Consider the following 23668-nt stretch of genomic DNA (forward strand, 5'->3'; position numbering starts at 1 on the left):
GATGTATACATTAATCATCTGTAATTTATGCAATTTAAATCTGAATATTTAAGAATCATACAGGTTCTCATTTGGTTGTATTTTAATACACATTACCTAAAGTTTCAAACGTCTTTAACAGAAACCACAGTAGTTAAAAACCAAAACACAGGCTTTTATATGTTTAACATTTGTCACTAAAAGTTTTTATTTGTGAGATTTTCAAGCTCCTTATAATGATATTTCTAATTACACTAGATATCCTTCCAGAAAACAAACATTTGCATGACTTAAAAATATTTTCTCTTCTAGACAAAAGAAGACACAGAACACGTACATTTCTGTTAACCTACATCTTTTCCTTGTAGATTCACTTTCTAATATAAAGAACAGTATGATTTATGTATTATTATCCTAACTTTTTCTTACTAAAAACTGGTCGAATACCATTCAGAGAAAAAAAACTAACTAACAAGCTTGCATGATTATCAGCCTACTCAGAACACAATGTCAGCAAGCTGTCTGGGCTGGCCGGGTGTCTTTAAAAAGTAAAACCTGTTTTGCACAATGAGAAACAGGATCTAAGTAAAGCTTAATGGCTTTAAAACTTGTCCAGCGCGTGCAAGTTAAGCAGCATGACATCGTACTTCAGTTAAAATTCTAGTATATTGAGTCTTTTGTTTCTTGAAGACTACACACTGACAAACCAGAATATATTAGTTACTAAAATACACACATACAGCATGAAATAGAAAGCTTAAACCGAGTTTTCGTGAGCAAAACTAATCCTCCTGGAAAATTACAAATAAAATGACTGAAGAGGCAGTAAAGCACACAACCTCTACTTGTCACGATCACTTAACGAACGCGACCCATGTCAAAATAAAACTTGTAAAAAGGTAAGTTGCCCTTTACAGTAAAGTTACCATTTGTTTATCTCAGTTCTAAATATCTTTTGCACAGACCACGTCCAAGATGCAAGTGGAAGTACCTTATTGCATCTCTGCATTCATGTACAGTTTGTGCATTTTTTCAATTGCTTTAAAACACGATACTTCCACTTCTTCATTAGTATCTTCAAAATAACAATGACAGCAAAACCAAATCCACCGTTTTATTGTTAGGGAATGGTAATTATTCATTAGCATCTTTCTATACATACCTGGGGAATATTGCACACTTTAAAAACAATTATCACAGAATTTACATACTCAAAGGTTTAGATTTCCTTATGCTTATTGTCAGTTCTTCAGGTGTCATTGAAGATGAGTAAATTCTAAATCCCGTGTAACATTCAGAATTAAGTTAAAATTATATCATCTGATCATTAATAGATTAAAATTTCAGCAAAGCAGGAAAAAAGTAATCTACAATAACAAAAGGATAATTTAAAAACAAGAATGGGACCCTTGTAATAATTTTAAACATCAAAAAGCTATATTTACTATTTTTCTGATTATGACCATGACACTTTGTATTCGTAAGTCACAAAATACTTTAATCCCGAGGTTATGTGGTGCGACACGTAAAAGTATCATGTTCTAATACACACTTTCAAATTCAGTTTCACTGATGATCATTATTCTCAGCAGACAAATAAAGAAAAACAATACCAACTAAAAAGCACTCATTACACGTAGAGGACACCACTGTCACGCAGCGTTCATCACATTCAATCCTCAAAAAAATACAAAAATGTGTCCGTAGGTATGACTGTTTTATCAATGAACACCTACTATTTTTGGCAGGAAAATGAGGAATAATATTCTGAATACGTCTACCCCACTTCATCAAAATCCGATCATTTTGAACCGAGTAATAAAAAAAAAGAGAGTTAAAAATCGATTTTTCATGTTAATAGATAGGCCGGGGATAGGGGAGAAGAGGACTATATGTGGCCCAGATCCTCCTGGGTCATAGTTTAAATGTATACTAATTCTCGTCCAAGTTCAATCAGTAGTTTTGAGAAGTCTTGTGGACACACTCAAACATATAATGTGGAAACAACTTTTGTCACCTTAGGTGGCATAGGTAAAAAATAAAACAACAAATAAACATTTTACAGCCTAAAACAAACATGATGATTGTTATTATCTAATTTTCTACAACACAATGTCTTCTTCTCAACTTTAAAATATATTGTGGAAAATAAATTATTTCAAATTAACCTTCCTGGGTAATCTGTAACATTATATATTTATTATACTTAAATAACTGCAGGGCTCTCTTCGCACCTAAATTTATTTCGAAGATTTCCTTTCATATCACTTGTCTGATTTATAATATATTCAACAGCTTACATAACTGGATGTAAAATATATAAAAAAACAAAAAAAGAAACCATGTACACTGTATAGAAGTTAAGATGCATTTTCTATCAAGAAGAAAGCGTACAATTTTGGAATTACGAATGTTTACACTGCTGCAACAGAGAAACAACAACGATGTTACAATATTAAAACTCGCTTTTCTTCTTCAAACGTTTAAAACATTTAAATGGTAAAGGCTGTATTTACGTTATTTTGATAGAGGCCAAACCAAATAGCTATTACATGTGTATATTTTACCAATATACTTTCTCAAGTGTATACACAGCTTCATTTACCAAAAATAAAGGTGCCATTTGACATCGTTATATTTGATATTGTTTATTAGTTAGATTGATATACATGTATATACACACACACACAAAATGTATGTGTTGCAGTACTTCAAAAACATTTACAAAAAAGAAGGTAATTACTGGACCAATAATCTTAAATTTTAAGGAGCAAATTATGTGGCAAGAACTCTATAAATTACTTACAAACGTCACCATCTTTGTCTTACCTCATTTCACTCTAAACATACGTATAAAATCGTCTTATATATTATACAATAAGAACAGGATAATTCTTACAAACATTCTTTTAGCATAACATGTTAAGAGAAAAACAACATTATACATATTTTATCCCACCATCCTTGTTTTTTTTTTTGGCTGGGACATGTTGAATTTTCAAGCAGTGAAAAACACGAAGAAATTCCCCACAGTCCCATGGAGCATAAGCTGAACCTGCTTTGTGCCAAGAGACTGTAGGCAGGGAGTGTGTGTTTACTATATCTTAATTCAGATCACTCAACCTATGCCTTCTCTGTTCTCCTAGCTAAGGATGACTCTCGCACCCTTGATGACATTCTTACAGAAAGCGATTCCGTCTGAGGAAGTTCACGCTCACTTCTAAAAGCAAGCAGGTATATCATATAGCGTTCCCTGCTTAGTTCAGTTACGTCACACAGTCTGTATTTATTGATTACTAGCAAAACCTGAAGGTACTATACTCTTGAACGCCACTAATAACGCTGAGAGGATTAAAGAAGGTTCCAGATTACACACACACGCACAGTTTTGCTGGGTGGACAGATTTGATAACGTGCAAGCAACAGAAAAACTAGTTTTCACCTCGTTCAAAAAATAATAATCATACAGTACTGCAGAATTAGTAATACACTTCCATAATTCAAATGCAAACGAAAGTAAGAACTTTTAAAATGAAAAATAACATTACAAGCTTAACTAGAATATAGTGAAAATTACATTTATGAATTTTATTAATTAATAAGGTTTATAAGAAAGAACTTAAAATAGAGCAGTTTATTACACGAAACATGTAAACAACTGGAAACAACAAACTTTGAAATTTAATTAATGACAACATTTCTGTTACAATCCCTACTTCAGGATTCACTACGATCGCAAGGTTGCAACTGTTTACTACACAGGATAAAAAGCGGTCTAAAACACGTAATTACTTTAAAGTTTAAACGATATACGGGGTTATCTGCAAACCACTTCCACAGCATGCTGACGATGGCATTTTTTTTTTAATGCTTGTTTCCACGTAAACACTTTCAAATTTACTAATAAAAAATATTACAACTGACACAGTTTAATGTTCAGTCGGGAAATACCAGGCAATAATCTATACCCTCAGAAATTGCCTAAAAATTATGAAAAGATTGCCTAATTTCTGTGACCTTATGTGTGTGTGTGTCTATATACGGCAGTGCGGGAAGAATATTTAATAAATTAAAAATTCAGGCAAACATATTTAAATTTTAATGTTTAAAGCTGACTTTTGTCAAATTACTACAGTGTTGCTGTATAATTATTATCGTTCTGGTTTTAAATTTCAATTGAATAAGGTTAACACCTTTCACATTTACCTTGTATAAGTAACTTCACAAAGCATTCTCTCATGAAGTGAGAGCATAATTATGTTACTTTTTATCCATTTTGAATTATAACCGTGTTTGATAGTAGGTTTACAATTGTCAACAGCTCAAGAAAAGAAAAAACCTCAAGAAAACAGAAATATACATCTTTTTTTAATTAAGTATAGGATTAATAAATTAATATTTTGAACACACTTTCCGGGTTTGTCACTTTCCTGATAATTATATTCACATGACCTTAAACTTGGAAAGAAAAGGTTTAAAAAATCTATTTTCCCGTACTTTATATTTCCTAAGAAAAATATTTAACATACCAGCTAAAAAAAAATTGATGTCAACCATTTTATGTCCATCAAAATTAATTTTTTGCTTCTTTATAAATTCCTACATTCGTGGCTACATGACATATAGTAATGAAACACGACTGAAAACAATAATACACTGGTTTAATACCGTAAAAACCCCAATTGCACAAGTACCATAAATTGTTTATTGTATTTTACCCAAGGCAAAAAGGTGTCAAGCTAAACCAAACAGATGCATACAAACACTAGCCTTTTCGATCGATACACTTAAGAACCCGCTTTAAAAGACGACATAAAGAGCGTGCTAGAAAATTCAGTTGCTCTGAAGTAACAACGAAGTCACGCAAGTTGTGTCTATCGATACATTTACCGTAAATGGGCGAACACGAGCGCTCCCCTCCTACCCCCGCCACGTGGAGAAATAAATTTCCATAAGAATGCATACTGGATAAGTTAGTACACTTGGTAGTTAACTCTTTCTGGTTTAGCAGACGTTGTACAACGCTGTACAAATTGAAAGACGTTTCATTATCTAACAATTACAATGTTTTTTCTTTGTCATTAATAGAAACTTAAATCATTAAGGTAGAGTCATACTGCAAACTACCTGTAATTTCCAATACCATCAACAAATATAATGTTCCGAAATCATTCAATCGGGCTTAAAACATCACATATAAAACTTGCATGGTAACGACAATTAACCAGTATTCTTTTTACGAAGACGATGCATATTAAAAATACATCCAATAAATATACAGTGTAGCCCGAAAGTCCCTACCCATCCATATGTTATAATGTTATATTCAATTACGCATGTATTATTAGTTGAAGGCAGCTGTTACCGTGGCATTTGGAACAATAACCCCTGCTATGTTGAAGAAAATGTCTAACAGAACATGGCGTCGCATAATATTACGCAGCGAGAATGAGGGACAGCACACAGATACATAAGATATATGGGTAGGGGCTAACAGGCCACCCTGTATATTGTCTAACCCTAATTTCGTTTCGCATAAACAAGTAATTTATAGCTTTAACTGTGGTTAAAAAGAACATAACAGATAATATTAAGAAACACGTAATTAACCAGAACAAAATATAGTTAAATGGAATACTGATTTGTTAATCATCAACACAAAAAAGAATTATGGCAAAAAAAAAAAAAAACAGATAAATACAAACATAACATCGAAGACTACTGAAACAAAATGAAAGTTAAATCGTGAATTATTGAACTAGTGGAAAAATAAGTATAGCATGTATTTCTAGATATACAAATACTCTCTTAACAATGTAATATTTACACACTGAAATATTAAATAATTGTAAATGTTTCTATTTGCGTTTATGAGTCCCCAATTTTGAAAAATAACACTAGAGGAAGTACAGCTAGTTAACATCACTCACCGCCAGGTCTGAATTATTATCATCTGAACGAATCGTGGAATTTAGCCATCATTCTTAGAACATAGGGCGGAATGCCTGGGTATGGATAACTAACGTGTTTTGTTTGACGTTTATTTCAAGTCACTTAATACAAATAACACACACATTTGGAATCCCAAAGAATCATTCTAACGTATAGCCATGCTATGCACGCCCATCAGGTTGCACGAGAAGTTGAAACTCCTTTTTATCTCGTCAGTTTCACATTTTCTATACAATAGAAAAAATCTGTAAACTGAGAAGTAAAAAACATAAAATATTCATTTGCAAATAATGAAGAATTTACACACAGTTCTAATTGAAAATAGTTAAATAACGACAGTGTTTTAGTGTAAATTAAAATATTGAGTATTTTTTAAATACCAATAATTAATTTATTTTTCTATAGTTGTTATATTTAGCACAATGCTACACAACGAACAACCTACGCTCTGTACACCGCAGGGAAACGAATCTTAAATTTCAGCGCTTTAAATCTGTAAACTTACACTGCTGAAACGCCACAGAGAGTAAGGTGGCTTTTTTACGTATCATAAAACATCTCGAAAATTTTAAAAAATGAATTTATTTTTTCCAATTTTGTGCATGTGTGTTTGACAAGTGATAGCATTTCTGAATACAGTGAAGGTTAAGTGCACCTTAAATAACGGCGAAAATAGGAGGAAGCATTGGGTGTGCCCCATTTTCACCATCTACGGAAGTGCCCTTTTGAATGGGTAACAGAAACGTGTGTATAATTATCGGAGAGATTATTTCAATTTCGAATTCAAGTGACACGGTTCAGGTAGCAAACAGGACATCTCAGATTGTCAATACCCTCAAAATTCAAAATTTGTTCTGCCGCCTATACATTGCACTTTATAAAAATAACGTTTCAGGAGGATATTTCAACCACTGTACTGAAACTGATGGTCATGGTTACCTGCACTATTTCCCAACAACGCCCACTGTAACAAGGTCGCGAAGGATGGCAAGGCCAATCCTAGGCTACCTTTCCCAACACACAGTTATGTGGACTTCGACTTCCAGTATTAAACGTGAGCAGACAAAATACAAAAATATTGACTGGAGCTGCCAAAGGGTTTGTTTGTTTGTTTGGAAATTTCGCACAAAGCTACTCGAGGGCTATCTGTGCTAGCCGTCCCTAATTTAGCAGTGTAAGACTAGAGGGAAGGCAGCTAGTCATCACCACCCACCGCCAACTCTTGGGCTACTCTTTACCAACGAATAGTGGGATTGACCGTCACATTATACACCCCCACGGCTGGGAGGGCGAGCATGTTTAGCGCGACGCGGGCACGAACCCGCGACCCTCGGATTACGAGTCGCACGCCTTACGCGCTAGGCCATGCCTGCCAAAGGGAATTGAGAAATATGTTGTCAGATATTCAGCCACGATTAACATTTCTTTGGCTGCCTTTCTTAAGATAACATTCCTGGACTTCATACATTACTGGAAGTTTGCGAACTCAGATTTTTGAGGCCTCATCAACTTTAAATTTCATCGTCCTGTTGTGTTCTATAGTTATTAAGTTTCATATTTCACAGGTTGCTTGTAATTTTATAGTTATCAGAGCAGTCTTCGATCAATATCGTATATAAACGTACAATGTTTTTGAAGAGCACAAAGTGCGAGTTTTATATGCATTACTTTCTTATATAATTGCCACTTAATGTTAAATAGCGAAAACGAAGAAATGCTCATGTCGTGCATGTGCCAAGTGTTGTTAGCGATTTATGGTAATAACCTCTCGTGTTCAATCACTTTTATCCTGGCCATACTTTTCGCTTGTGACTACAAAGTTTAGAAGCACTGACTCTGGTTTGAATTCAACCAAATGTGGTAACTTACAAGAGCAGTTTGAGTTTAAAAATTGACTTTTGAGACTTACTATTTTATTGACGATAAATGCAAGATAAGCACGATACTTTAGCAGTAAAAAGAAAAGGAAATTACTTTGTTGAACCACAGTGGTAAAGCAGTACAAAGTGAGATTTCTTTTGGAAAATACAGAAAGTCCTCAATAGCTGCGGCTCTCGAAATTCTTTCAGCCAGGATTATAGAAAATTAAACGTCCAGACTTAGTTTTTCTTTTTATTACCTATTTTTTGCGCGCCAACTATCCCATAAGTGGGGCGGGTGTAAACCCGATTCAAGTTTATTACTCATCAGGATATCTACCACTCCAGCCTCAAAATAAAACTCTTTTGCGTAGGATTAAAGGAAAATAATCTACGAGATCTTCGGCGTGGTAACAGTCAATTTCTGGGCAATTTATTATCTTCCTGCCATGAATATGTTTCAAATGTTTAAACCTTTATTGCGTCACGATAAATCTCAGATGAAACTAAAGGTAAAAAAGAAAGAAAAAAACCGCTTTTGCACTGCTACAGTAAGTTCCTGTTCATCCCAACATAATCGTTAAACCTATTTAGTCTGCAAGTTGCTACACTCGTGATGACGAGAAACCTACTTGAAGTAAAAATGTATCTCAAGACGGCTGGTACGGGTATTAAAACTTTTATTAAAATAAAGTACAGTCTTAGGTCATCTTCAAGTTATTCTGTACTTTATTTTAATAAAAGTCTTAATACAGTACCGTTCTCACTAACAGCACATTCAGATGACTTGTACTAATTTTATTCTCACGCCCTCTAACGTTAACATTATTCATAATCAACAAATTCACAATAAATGAGCCAAGTTTCCTGCTCTACGGTAGTGAGTAACTACGATATTAAGTCTTGTACAAATGTACATAAAATCGTTGCGTCATTAGCATAATAGCATGATTTGAATTCTTTCTACAATAAAGTAAAAACACAAGAGCCAATACAAGAATGATGAAAAAAAATCATTAAACCACCGGGATCTTGGAAAGTAACATCTAAGGGCTACCAAAAATGTTTATTTCGCAAATAACTTTGATCCACAGTGGGAGCATTTAAACGGTAAGCACTATTAAATTGAAAGTAGAGGTTAATCAAACTAATCGTTTCTGATCACATTTATCCAGGTACCCACATTTTGATGATGGAAATTAAGTTTGGTTAACCGAGATGCTGGTTCAACAGTGTCGTGATTTCATTTGTTACCCACCTTTCAACATTAACTGTTTCATAAAAACAATACAGGAGACTTATGTTAACTGAATTCACATAACATAACACGGCTACTATGAGACGCCTGTGTACCTAAATATGACACACACACACAAGATCAACACAGCCACAACACACGTGTGTGTGTGTGTGTGTGTGTACCTAAGTATAGCACATATACACAGAAATACGTGCATGCCAGTTATAGAAAATGCACCACTTTATTTAAGAGCGCGTATTTCCACGAAAAAGAACCAAACACTTGTGACAGTTCAAGGGAAATTTTGATTGGGAAACCTCTTAACGATACATACACATCATCCAAACAAGCAGAAACTGACACAAAGCAGTCTTCTATAACAGACAAGTTACTAGTAGAAGCCAGTATCCTGTTCGTGAAGTTAGAAAAGACAAACAACCTGTTTAAACACCATTACATAAAATATAATTAAGTATTACACAGATTACATGAAACTGACATACAAATTGCATCCTTAACATTACTTTTTATTACTACTGCCGAGTTGGTAGCTCTTTCAAAGTTGCAGTTAAAAACAATTAAAGCAAGTATAAATGAAGCCTCACAGGTTTTTTTTTTACTTATGTTAATACGTTAATTATGTTATAGTTGAGAAGCAAAACACCAAGTACATATCCAACGCATCCAATATTTGGAGACGACATACTTGATGAAATGAACGCTTTACAGACATTCGCAAATCAATCTTAATAAATACTTCTTTTTGTCCGTAACGATCTTATCTAAACAGTTTGACGTCGGTTGATAATATTGAAAGCCAAAATTTTACACCCGGGTGGCCAACCATACAGGACGAGCATATGTTCGTTCGGAGACGGAAATTCGAACTTGCATCCGTCAGATCGCCAGTCGAACAACTTAATCGCCAGACCCACAACCTTGTTAAATTATGATTATTTTAATTTTCACACAAACTGCTTGGCAATTATCGACAACTTTAGCAAGAAATATAGTAGTCCATAAGAACAATAGATCAAAGAGGAAATAAATTACAACCTTCGAAATTTATGGTTCGGCTTGACATTACACTTTATTCTATTAACATTTTAGTACGGGCAGCAGTGTAAAAAAATAATACATCGGAAGACCAATTATCACTTTTGCCTGGATGTTTCGAAAAGCCACAATGTTAAGTATAGTAACATTTAAGGTCATACTCCACAACAGCTCTCAGCGGAATGACTGTAAAACGCTAAAAACTGGGTTTCGATAACCGTAATGGGCAGAGCACAGACAGCCCTTTGTGTAGGTTTGTGCTTAATTACAAACGACAACACACTCTACACTTAATTACAAATGTGTGTTAGTTTATATAATAGTTTTTCTTCTTGCTTGCTTCCTTGAAAAATATAAAAGTTATGTTAAGTTTAACAAAAGACTTACCAATATGTAGATTTGGGGAAATTTGAGAAACATTAATTCTTACTTAAAAGTTTATACGACAGTTTTTTGTTGTTGTTTTCTTCAGCTGTCTTAAAACGTTTCCACTTTCCTACTGCGTTTTTATAAAAATAAAAAAACTATACGCCCTAACTTTAAAAAGAGCGTTTCTGATTACGTATATAATAAAAACCAGTGTTTCTACCATGCGTGTGTAAATGTAAATAATAATAAGTATATTCAGAGGTTGCAAAATATTTTCTTTTTGCCTGAATCATGAATTATTTATTTAACTGACTGTGCTAGCAGTGATTATCAGTTACTCTACGAGATGTCTGCCCACCCCTGTTCCTCACCTCACAGAAACATGTATACCAACATGACTTATTTACGACACATTGTGTGATGCTGTCTCATTCCTTGTAAAACCACAAGCAGATATCCAATACGTACTAAAAAACCAAAATGACTAGTTTTACACCGAAATTCCACTGAAAGAGGTTACTAATAAATGCCTCAGTACCGTCCCTTCTCAGCATTTAATAATTACACCAGCATTGCCAACATACAGGAATCCTATACACTTTTAAAAAATCTTATTTCTATAGGATATTACAAGTTTTTATGGTGCTTGGTATTTCATATAAAATTAAGCTCGTTTTCGCATCTTCCACGTACCGGAGCACCCCCAACCCCTCCCGACTTTACTCTTTAAAGGCCAACTCAGTAAGTATATTTGTCTATTGAACAGTTAAACACACACACACACAAAAAAAACAACAACAACATAATGAATACTTATTCAAGGTTAAAATGACGTTCGAACCATCTGCCTATGGAGAAGAAAGCATGAAACAACCGGGCGAGAAACAGAAAAGACATTATTAATAGACAAAGTATAATACGATGTACAATTACAAATACACGATTTACCTTGCAGATGCTGCAACTTTAAGGTTAAAAAGAACACGATAATCTGAAACATTTGATCAAACACATTTTAATCATAATGAACGAGTAGCCTGGAGTGATCTCATGAATTATCATCTTTAATCCATTTCACTTAATACAGCAAAATATTGCACTAACGTGCAACAAAATCGATATGTTATTCAGGTTTTAACTGTTTTATTCTACATGTTAAAAATATACTACGAAAAAAAAACTAAAATGAATCACTACGCACGTTTCAAAGTATAATAATACATCTTAAATAAAAAATATACATTGTTTTATTTAACAGGTTTGTTTTCATACAGTCACAAAATAAAATACTCACGGTCTATATGACTACTGGAGTTTCTTATAAAATTTATAACGATTGACATATTTAAACTTTTATTAAATATGCAGGGGCTGTTAGTAAAGCTCCTACCCCTTTAATATTTATAGTGTTGAAGATGCAAGATACATATGAAGAATCGTTATTTACATTTTCATAATATTCGAACACTAATACTTAATGGCCCGACATGGACAGATGGTTAAGGCCAGGTACTGAACTCGAAATCTGATGATTGCGGATTCGAATCCCCGTCTCACCAAACATGTTCGCTCTTCCAGTCGTGGGGACGTTATAATGTGACGGTTAATCCCACTATTCGTTGGTAAAAGAGTAGCCCAAGAGTTGGCGGTAAGTGGTGATGACTAGCTGCCTTCCCTCTAGTCTTACAATGCTAAATTACGGACGTCTAGCGCAGGTAGCTCTGGTGTAGCTTTGCACAAAATTCAAACCAAACTATTACTTTATTATGTTACTATCACCTGGAATGGGAAGTTTACTTGGGATTCATGAAATGTAATAACAAATAGACAATTAACAAGCAAAAACGTTGAAACAAAAGGAGACAGTCGATGCCAATAACAGAGTTTAAAATACGAAACTGGTTTTGTACGTAGCAGATGTTGCTTTCACGTTTATCAGGTTATTCATATTGCAAATGTAATACAAAATTTTAAAAAAGTGAAACAGTTACAATGATAAAAAAATACACCTTTCAAAAACGTTTCGCAACTGTTAACTTGATGGTGACTAAATATTGGTTTCTGAATTATGCATTTTTTTCTATACTATTTTACCTACGAAACTATAAAGTTTCGTAGAGTGTGGGATACCTCCAACATTTATAAACTATCTTCTGTATCCATACATTTTTATTCCCTTTCTTTAAGTAGTATTTTACGCAAAATATCATATATGAATATCACATCTTCACATTAACCTGTCATCGAGTTATCAAACATCTAAAAATAAAAATGGCAAAACCTTCAATAAGTATTAAAATCTATATAGACAACAATAACGGTACCATACATCAGTTTCTACAGCGAGAAGATTTAACATGATTTTATATGCATATTGCATGCCAGAAACTACATATAATCATACAATAATTACGAAATGAAGCGATATCGATGTATTTATAGGTTTAAAGCTAATTTGATAATATAACATGGATCGTAATTATGTGGTTTAAGGTTATGTAAGTACCAATAGAAACTGCTAGAACAATGAGGGATAATTGTCACGAATGCCACAATTACCGTATTACACTTCAACAGTTGGACGATCAATTAGGCGGTTCTCTAACCATGTGGTGAGTGTAATATACCCAAAGGCAAGAATAAATAAAAAAAAATCAATGAGGACAATTTATATTTATATATGAGGAAATAAGAACAGCAAGCTCATACGTCCTTCATTCTGGTCATATTAACGCTCGTATAAAATATAACATTCACATAATCTCTCGCTAATATAGAATGGTGTCTACTATTTTCAATTTGAACAGAACCTGACGCGACACATGAACCAAACGGCTAGCTCAGAGAAACTCAAGACTAATTATAAATAATCAACTAAAGGGATGGCGGTAACATGGCGCGAACCACGGAACGTCAGACATACAGCCCGACACGCGAACCATTGATCCGCGCCTGACCCGTTCTCTTTATACAGTAATTCAGAATAATTAAACACGCACGTATGTTATGTTGGAAAAACCTTCTGTGTTAAATACACGTATAATCACAAATAAATCTTGTGTTTTTCAAAACTGTTCTATACTTTATTATTGAAATTCGCAAGAAAAAGTAAACAACCTAATAATTTTCATATATTTCGCTACTTCAGTCAATACGACACGCATATTTAACAGAGTGAATAAATATTTTAGCAGGAACAAATACATTCTAATTGTGACATTACTGATTATCTATCTACAGAACGTCCACGCTATCTCACTTGAGTGAAGCTAAAAGTGACCATGTCAACAGCAAACTGATCACACCTATTGTGCAGAAAAACAAAGATAACGAATATCAATCAGTCCTGGACGATTTTCAATACATTGTTATTGCAAATGTTCGAGTTATTTTTATGCTGCACTATAAATACAATAATATACATTATATTTTAATATCTCTCTCTAAAAAAAAACCATACAAAACAAACAAAAAAATTAGAAAACGAATAAGCTTGTATGGCCCATATTCCTAAAACAAACCACCAGATCGTAGACAGGCATAAGGAATACATATCTGGGCCATAATATACAACCAAGTCTACTGAAAATATACTGAATAGCGATAGAAACTAGCTTATTTTAAACAACTTTTTCTTTATGTAATATATGTAGGAAGATTTCTATTCAACCATCCCCAATTTAAGGTGATATACAAGAGGAAAAGCAGGTCTTCAACAGAACTCGCCGCCAACTTTTGAGATACTCTGATCGAAAAATGTGATTTGAATGTCTTTCTTAACAGTGTACCCATGGCACCAAATTGGAGGAAAGGTTTATTTGTGTGCGTGTGTGTTCGCGCGCGCGCGTGGTAGCCGGCAACGAGCCATGAACGCTCAAACTCGCAAGCCCAGGAACGTTAACCATTATAAAGCGGTTACGTGACACAAAACTCTACTGTTCCAGTACGGATCGGTATTTTATTTACTTCTAATCTAACACCTCTTGCATCATGAAAATTTTATCCTCGTATTTATGATACTAAATATACATATCTAACTGTTAATGTATTTTCTGAAAACGTCTTGGCACTTTTGAACCCTAAAAGTGCTGGTGAGAATTTAATTGTTACCATTACCATTGTGACAAGGGTTTACAAACATTGTGTACAGAATTTAACAGAACATTTAACCCGACATTACACAGACGAAAAAGTGATGTTATTATATTACATTCCGAAACCAACAGTACGTTCTTTCTCCTTTCTTTCTCTAGGGCCCGGCATGGCCACGTGGTTAAGGCGTTCGACTCGTAATCCGAGGATCGCGGGTTCGAATCCTGATCGCACCAAACATGCTCGCCCTTTCAGCAGTGGGGGCGTTATAATGTAACGGTTAATCCCACTATTCGTTGATAAAAGAGTAGCCCAAGAGTTGGCGGTGGGTGGTGATGACTACCTGCCTTCTCTCTAGTTTTACACTGTTAAATTAGGAACGGCTAGCAGATAGCCCTCAAGTAGCTTTGCGCGAAATTCAAAACAAACCTTTCTTTCTCAAAAGATTTTTCGATCACACCACCAAATTTTCTTCAACCACAATGTTTAATACATTCCCATGTAAAGAATAGCAATAATTATGAATTGTGAAAACCTACAACCGTAACCTTACAAATATGTAGCTTTCAAAAATAAGATAAAAAACAAAACTACTGACAAGAGAGAGAGGGTTGATGTTGATTTCTGTAAAAATCTTTTATATAACATCGATTAACAGGGTAACATTACTTAAATAGTACTTTATTTTCCTATAGAATCTGTTAATTATAAAACGAATCCTTGTCTTTATTGATAACAAAACCATTCGCAAAGAAGTGGAAAATAATGACGACCAATTATATATGCTGTTTCACTATTTACCGTTATAAAAACCATGGTAATATTTGCTACATTATTAATTAGTTTTCAGCTTACATTGTTTGTCTGTGGAGAATTAACAATTAAAATATAATGAAATACACAACCCACTGTTTTGTGATTTTACACAAGTTACATCTAAGTCCTTTATTCAGAATTATAATGAAACGTTTTTCAATAACAATTATATCCAGACACAATTTAGAGATGAATACATAGGTTTTTACTGCAAATGGAATACAAATACACATACGTTTCCTACACAAGTAGCCACAGAGAATACTTCATTGTTTTTATTTGTTTCACAGTCGACCACAAAAACTACACAATGGGCTATCTGTGCTCTGCCCACCACGAGTATCGAAACCCGGTTGCTAGCGTAGAAAATCCGTAGACATACCGCTGTGCCACCGGGTGGCATATCTTTATTAACAAAACGTACTTCTCAATAACGTACATTGTCATACAAACCAAACATTTGTATGCGATTACAATATCAATAAAACCTTTTATAAATACGTTTATTTTTAAGTAAAACGAGTGTTAAGAACAGTAACAACGTCATTCTTTGTCCAGATTTAAACAATTCTCGAACTTAATGATTTTCCAATAAAGGATTACTATAAGAAATGATATAAACTACACAGTGCTCTTCTCCACACAAGTGCTCATTCAGTTCTAAAAAGTACTCCATATTTTTAAATTTAAATTAATAAAACATTTAAAAGTTAAATATTATCTATTTCAATAAATTATTTTTTATAGATTTATTCAGTTTTATCTAATATTGATGAATTTGCAATTAAATATACACGGCGGGAAAAAACAACCTTATTAAACCTCACAGTAATATTAACAATGAATTGATAGTACTTTGAGGTTGTTCACCCTTCGCTGTCAAATTAGTTCCAAACTTAACAACCCGGTCACTTTATTTATTAAAAACCACTCGCTAATACTAACGACATTACATATTTGGGTCAATAACCCTCTTTTACCAGATCGTGCTAAAGATAATTGGCCTACTTTCTGACCAGACAAGAAGTATGTGTACAACGACAAGTTTTACTTCATGACATCAGACATACGCGAGTAAATCGATGTAAACAGAAATGAGTGTAATCCAGATTAACATTAATTATACGGTATAAAGTAATAAAAATAAACTGTTGTTAGGTACACAGTTTTTTTTCCCCAAATGATTTGTTTCATCAAAAAGGAATAGGCTGCTGTGTAAGAACCACGAAGGTTATGCTATTTTCTGTACCACACAGATGGAAGAAATAAGCAAAAACCACCACCTGCTTCTTTCTTTTTGTTTAACGTGAGAATATTCTTTGTCGTACAAAGACGGGTAATCTAATTTCACCGCTTCTTGGTGTCCAAATTGGTTCTGTAAACCAGTTTAAGACGAAAGCGGGCCGATGAGATTCGTATGGAAAAGAAATACGAAATGATTAAATGCAATCTCTGATCAACTCCAAGATAAAAATCTTATCAGCTGTTATATAAACATGTTAAAACGTTTTCTGAGGAATTATTGGAACGCGTAGTGTTACAGGACTGTTGAATTTAAGAATTTCAATACGATGCAGCTAACGTTGGTAAAGAGTCATTTCTATATCATTGTTTTTATGACGCGAATTACATAAGATTTAAACAATATATAGATCTTTCCTGTAAATTTTAATTGAGATCTAGCATGTTTCTGCTGCTAAAAATTTTAACAGAATACAACAGTAAACGAATATTAAAAAAAAAAGAAAACTGCGTTAAGTGATAAGTAGTTTCAAAGTCTGTTGCGACATTAAATTTAAACATGGAAATCAATGGATGCTTTAAGTTTCCTTCAATCATACCAAAAGGTTTTTAAGAAACTGTAGTTAAAAATAAATAATTATTAAAAATTTATTAAGAAACAAAACTATTAATTTATAATTCACGAGGGAACAAGAGAGAGTCGCAAAGAACATTCTAAAAAGGTCTTTCTTCAGTTTTAACTGTCACTACTGTTGTGGCTATAATCTACAGTTTGTTTCGACCACAGTAAGAACCAGGATCGGTAAACAGGAGCAGTTAAGTGATAATCAACAGATGGCAAGCAACTATCATCCGATATCCACACAGTAGAAAGCCTGTGGGGAGGTATCGGAAGTTCGAGTTGAATGAACACCAAAGCAGTAGTATTAGCTCAAGTTTAAAAAGACCTAATCCCTCAGGCTTTGACAGCTGGTGTGCTGCAAACATTCAGAAGTATCGCTTTAAAAAAACAAGAACAATAAATCAGCCCCTTTATTACCATATAGTGGACATTTGATTTTATATGACCAGTCGCAATCCGCAAAACATTTTCGGTAGTTTTTAAGCCTGTCTTTCCCTTGAATTTTCCTTATTCTATCATTTTAGTTCATGGCATTTAGGCTAAGCATTTTTTTGCAAGCATTTATGTGTTAATTGATGAATCCTAGGCTATTTTTAAAAATCTTACTCTGTCAGGCAAACCACACTTACGTACAGGTAATTAATGCATGTAAAGCACACAAGAAGTAATTGTATATATAATAGTGTATACAGTACGAAACAGTTATGTGGGTTCAGTGTATGATTGTTTCTAAGAGTTGAAATAAACTCACAAAAACGAAGATTTAGTACAAGAAAAGAAGCGAAAAATGTATTTATAGCAATCTATAAAACGAACCAGTGTTAAGTTATTGCAAAGTAAAGTAAATGTAAAGTTGTAATAAAAACAAACATAGCTAAATATGCTGAAACGTTTGAATGCGTGTTAGAAAGTGATAAAGATGTGGTTTGAAATAAACTGTATACGCATTTCAGACCTAAATAAGTTGAGAAAGTCCACATAAATTATATTTAATGTAATAATTAATTGTCAAGGAAATTACACGCGAGTTAAGTAGTTTGTATGAAGTACTTTGTAAATAAAAATCTACAACTGAAATGAAAGCCAGTCGTTACTTGATTATTCCCATCATGTACAAACTCGTTACACTAAAACCGTTTAAAGATTCGATTAAGCAAAAAAAAAAAAAAAAGTCAGGTGATTCTGAATGGAAAAGTCAATATGTAATCCAGACTTCATCTAAGGCTTTCTAATGATATGTTGTCGAAAAATATGAGTAAAAAGTTTTGGACAGATAAATGCAAGTGTATTATTTATACAAACATACAAAAATAAATACTGATTAATCCATCACTGACATATTCCTTTTTTTTTTTTTCTTTTTTTACTAATTTCAATACAATTTGATTACCATTCAATAAATCAAACAAAATTAACTGAAGAAAGTTTTTGTGGTTATTATTCTGTTAACGAAAGAAACAAGAAATACTTGTAACTGTGTTTTTTCCAAGAGTTAAAAAAAAATAACTAAATGAAGTTCAAATAAATGTTAAAACCTTCATATTTAAATTTATTATGCGAGAAAAACAAGAAACAGCAGCTCATCAGAAATTGTTATAAAACACCTAAAATCAAAATATTTTTAAACACAATTTATAATTATTCACATTAAACTTACAGAACAAAAAAGTTAAAATTCCAATAACAATTAATTTTCATATTTTTCTACTTGTATAACTAATGTATACTTGCATAAACTATGGCAATTATTCATGTAGATAGGTTTATTTTCAAAAGCTGGATACTGTAATGATATAATAATATACATAGCTGCATTTACTAATACCTGAGCTGTTATACACACAATTAAATGTTTTTAAGTCCTATAGTATCCTCAGCTGTTATTGCACACAATTGAATAATCATTGCAAAGAAAAATAAAACATACATAACATTTCAAAACATATTAACAAACAGTAATAACACCAAAAGCCAAACTAACCATTTGTCTCACAGAAACTATTAACTTAATTATAAAATAAATTTTTTGAAAACAAAGCTAATTCATCACACTTTAAAACTATTTTGTAACTACTTTTTTAACCACAAAAACAGAATGTTATTCACCAAATACAAATTAGTTTGTCAGAAGATAAAACTACAATTTCACAACCAGATAGACTTTAGTTTCAGTCAGATATCATTACAAGGTTTTACTACATCTGTATAATTGCTACACTTAAACTACAAAAGCCCATATGGTTTAAAAATAAAATATATACACACACATATTATTGAAATATATTTTGTTACCTTCTGTACTGCAGTGTCTAAGGAATTCTTGTTGCTCTTGCTATGAGAAACATTTCCAAGAGAATCAACTTCTGCAACACCTATTCCTATTCCTCTTCCAACTTTGTAAAACCTCCCTTTCTGAAGTAATTGACCACTAGCTACAGCTCTTTTAGCAGCAAACCTAAGCTGTTTACTAAAGTCCAAGTTACTTGTAGAAAGATCAACTGTACATGTTTGCTTTATATATTTTTCTATGGAGCATAAAGTTACTCCCCCAGTATCTCCTAGATCTCTAATTACTTTCTGCAGTAACTTCACTAAGTCTGTTGTCTTTGTTACCCTCACAAATGTAGGTTTCACCTGAAGTATTCCATTTGGGTCTTTGTAGGAACACAAGCCTTTGTTGAAGACCTAAATAAAAACAACAGTTAATTATTGGTCAGTATTTAATTTTATTTGTAAAACTTTTAAATATGACAGTCAGTTTGCAATTTAATTACATAATTGAAACATATTATTTAATAACAATTATAAAAGAGAGCCTAAATAATCACAAAATACAGACTATAGTCTTGTAATCCTTCGTCTACATACAGTAGTATACATCATTCCTACTACCACATAATTTCCTTATTTGCAGCTGAAGCTTACAAAAAGGCAATAATAAATATAAATCACCACAATATTGATTCCCTGTACAATAACATGTGTTTCAGTATTGATACATTATATCAGCAAACAATTTGATGTTTTAGCTTTTTATAATTTTTGTTTATTAATATTGTTGGGTATCACGTTACACTGTTCTGATAAAAGAAACAAGCTTCAGTTTTTACTCTGAGTTAGGTGAAACATCCATACAACTTATTACTTTTGATTCTTTTCAACCCAAGAAATGCTCTCAAATAACATTTAACAGACTTTTTTTTAATGTGTATATTCAGATGTTGAAATCTTCCATATGCATAAGTTAACGTTATTGACTTGTGCAAAATGTGCATGTGTATGCATAAGAAATCAGTTGCTTTCACCAATGTACGAGATACACAAAACATATAAAAGACACGCACATGTTGCGTATAGATCTTAAATTTTCCTTGTACAGCATACAATGCCAAAGCATGTACCTAAACACTGCAATAATAATGCAAATATTTTCAAACTTTCAGATTTGACTGGTTTATCAAATAATACTTCAACTAGTGTTTGAGTGTTATTCTAAACAGATTTCCTACTACTCAGCTGTAATAATAAGCAAAAGGTATCAAAGTGGCTTTCAACAAAGTGTTCTTGAAATACTGAATAAACTTTACCACATAAATGTACAACAGAACAGTGAGTAGTATTATAAACTTTGAATGTTATTGTAAAAATGTCAAATAATTTTTTTAAATGTGAACAATTTAAAATAGTGAAAAACAGAAAATTAAAAGTCCTATTGTTCTTTACTACATTTTTTTAGCTTACATTAAATGCAATAACTACTCCTTGATCAGGAAACACCACAAAAAGCTAGCTCATAATAACACTAGTCCCTTATACCAACCATAATAATAAAATTACCAACTAAAATATTATCAATATTGACAATAAAAATATTACCTTTAACACTTTACCCTCAGCAACAGCCTTTTCTAACTGTTTCACAATAAATTCTCGGTTTACTTTGTGGTTTTGACGTACAGCACTACAGATACGATCAACTGAAGGCCGTTGTTTCTGGTGCTTGATCTTATGAATGGCTTCCAGTAGCCACTTTGTCCAATTGAGATTTGTTTGTGTGTGTTCAACATTACCACTGCTCCCCATCTCCACAACATTGCAGCCACTAGTACCAGAACCACTCGCTTCAGTGTCCTTCATAGCAAACGGAAGGGTGAAACTATTATTGCAAAAATCATTTTTGCTGTCATATATAACAATTTTCTAGTCAATATCACAAAGGATTTTTTTTTTAACCAGCATCCATACTGTAACAATTTTCAGGATCTTGGTTGTCAAGCATTCAGCAATAAAATGGCAGCTTTTTTGTTTCTCTGAAGATAGCTTGATTTTAGTGCATTTTTCACCTGAAATAAGAGAAGATTGTTACATACCAACAAGAGAAATTCAGAATCCCAAAGCCTCTCTCACTGTTTAAACCCATGAATGTACATACATAAAATAATGCTACTGAATCTTACTAAATACTATAGATGTTAACCTCATTCTTCTTATCTTTTCCAATACAGTAGTATCCCTTATCACACAATTATCTGACATAATAGTGATCATGACAGAATTATTAGGATAAATATTCTTTACAAAACAAAATCAAGCACACATTTGTGTCTTATGAAACTACACCTAAATTCACATGGTAGTATAATTATTGATATAAAAGCAATTATTCACTATTTCAGCCAGGCAGTCTAAACCTCCTTAAAACAATTTAAAAATAAACTATGTAGAAATATTCAGTACCTATGTAACAATCTGGTTATATTACTCAGTCAAAATTATGAATTGAAGGGCAAGCAGCAAACACATCCATCACAGCTTGTTAATAATTAAATACACCAGACTTCTACATTTGAATAAATATACAAGGACTGTAAACAGTTCTCATCAGTCCACAAAGGTAAACCATCAGAGGACTGATGCCATATCTCAATACTTTGATTTCAAAATTAGACAAGTTCATATGCATTGACTAAATTGTATTGTTTTCTATCAAGAAAACAGTTTTGTCAGCTAAACTGAGATTTGACTGCAGCATATGATTAAACTATAACAACATCCAATACGAACACAAGTCCTCACAGCCTCGTGTCCTATAGAAAATAATTTGTCAAGTGCATTTAGGTTACAAACACTTTTTGAAATACTTCTTATTAGTCTGAATGTGGTAATCAACTACCTCATACTTTGCATGAATTCAGATCCAATTTTGTAACTTAAGCCTGGAAACAATGACTTAGTTTCTCAGTTAAAAGTATTTCATGTTCATAAACAACAAGAGTTATAAAATGCTGTATTACTATGCAAGTAGCACCATTAGTTTAAACAAATTACAATTAAAATATTGGAGTCATAGCAGCCAAAGAAATTGCACAAAAATGTCTATGAGCTTGTTTCTATAAACAAATATCTGATTGCATGGCCAATTCCATGATCTGAATTTAAAGTATTTATTTCCCAAATGTATTAGGAAATAGTGGGTCCAAAACAACAGGTGTTATGACAGAATTAATGAGGGCTCCAACAAACCCTTCCAAAATGCATTTTACAGACATTTCAAAATATCAGCATGTTGACATCAAAAGTTGAAGGTTTTATATACATTTAATTGTTGACAACTCTTCAACATAAAAATGCAAATTTTGCTGGAATTTTCTCCATTAACATTGCAGCATATGAAACCATTAAGAAATGAGACAGAACAAATAACTTATGCACAGCTGTCAATAATCAAATGGCATCTAACTATTCTAGTATGAACGTTGTAGAAAGAGTTCTAATTTTTCGAATTGCAAAAAATAAAAATTTCTTTTGTATCTCACTGAATCATATTTCTCCAAAAAATAAACAATTTTCTCAAATTAAAATACAGCCAAGTATTATAATGTAACTTTGGAAACTGACTTAAGTAGTTAATTCAACACTTGTATAAAATTTTACATGCATTTAAAAACCATTACAGATCTGTTGGAGATTTGAAATAAAGGATTTATACATCTATAATTTAATACTTAAAAAATACAGTTTCTACTTGCTTCAAAACTATTTATGTCAGATCAATGCTTTATGGAATTTTTACTTTGCATTTTGTATATTATGTAATGTTATATCTCTTTTGAAAAGAACAGTTACATTTGCACTTAAAAACAACAACAAACAACACATGAATATATATATCAAACAAGTTTTATCCTGTTAAAAGTCCAAGTCTTTAACAAGAATATGACACAAAAGTACTGTTCTCCAGACTCAACATAACATTATATTCATGTTTTATTACAAGTCACTATCGTTTCAACTTAATCTATAAATCAACAATTTACTGCAGGCAAGTTCCTAATAAATCTGAAGACTTGCATTAACATTCAATGTTTTAGTCTCGAAGGGATACGAGTACAACACCTGTCTAAAAAAACAACAACAATGACAAACACTCATAATATTTCT

At 32.7% G+C, this 23668-nt stretch overlaps 1 protein-coding gene across 11 annotated transcripts in view; it reads right to left on the reverse strand.

Moving 5' to 3' along the window:
- The window catches only part of LOC143252762 (uncharacterized), an 85639-nt gene that overhangs the window by 56825 nt on the left and 5146 nt on the right, over positions 1-23668 (reverse strand). For all 11 annotated transcript variants that reach the window (XM_076505408.1, XM_076505404.1, XM_076505406.1 and 8 more), the window contains 2 exons: positions 21104-21570; positions 19520-19912 (listed from right to left, as the gene is read on the reverse strand). In XM_076505408.1, the coding sequence (XP_076361523.1) occupies positions 19520-19912; positions 21104-21364 (654 nt within the window). In that variant the 5' untranslated portion in view covers positions 21365-21570. The remainder of the gene's footprint in view (positions 1-19519; positions 19913-21103; positions 21571-23668) is intronic.

This window comes from Tachypleus tridentatus, chromosome 6, assembly GCF_004210375.1.
Source record: "Tachypleus tridentatus isolate NWPU-2018 chromosome 6, ASM421037v1, whole genome shotgun sequence".
In the NCBI taxonomy this organism is placed as follows: Eukaryota; Metazoa; Arthropoda; class Merostomata; order Xiphosura; family Limulidae; genus Tachypleus; species Tachypleus tridentatus.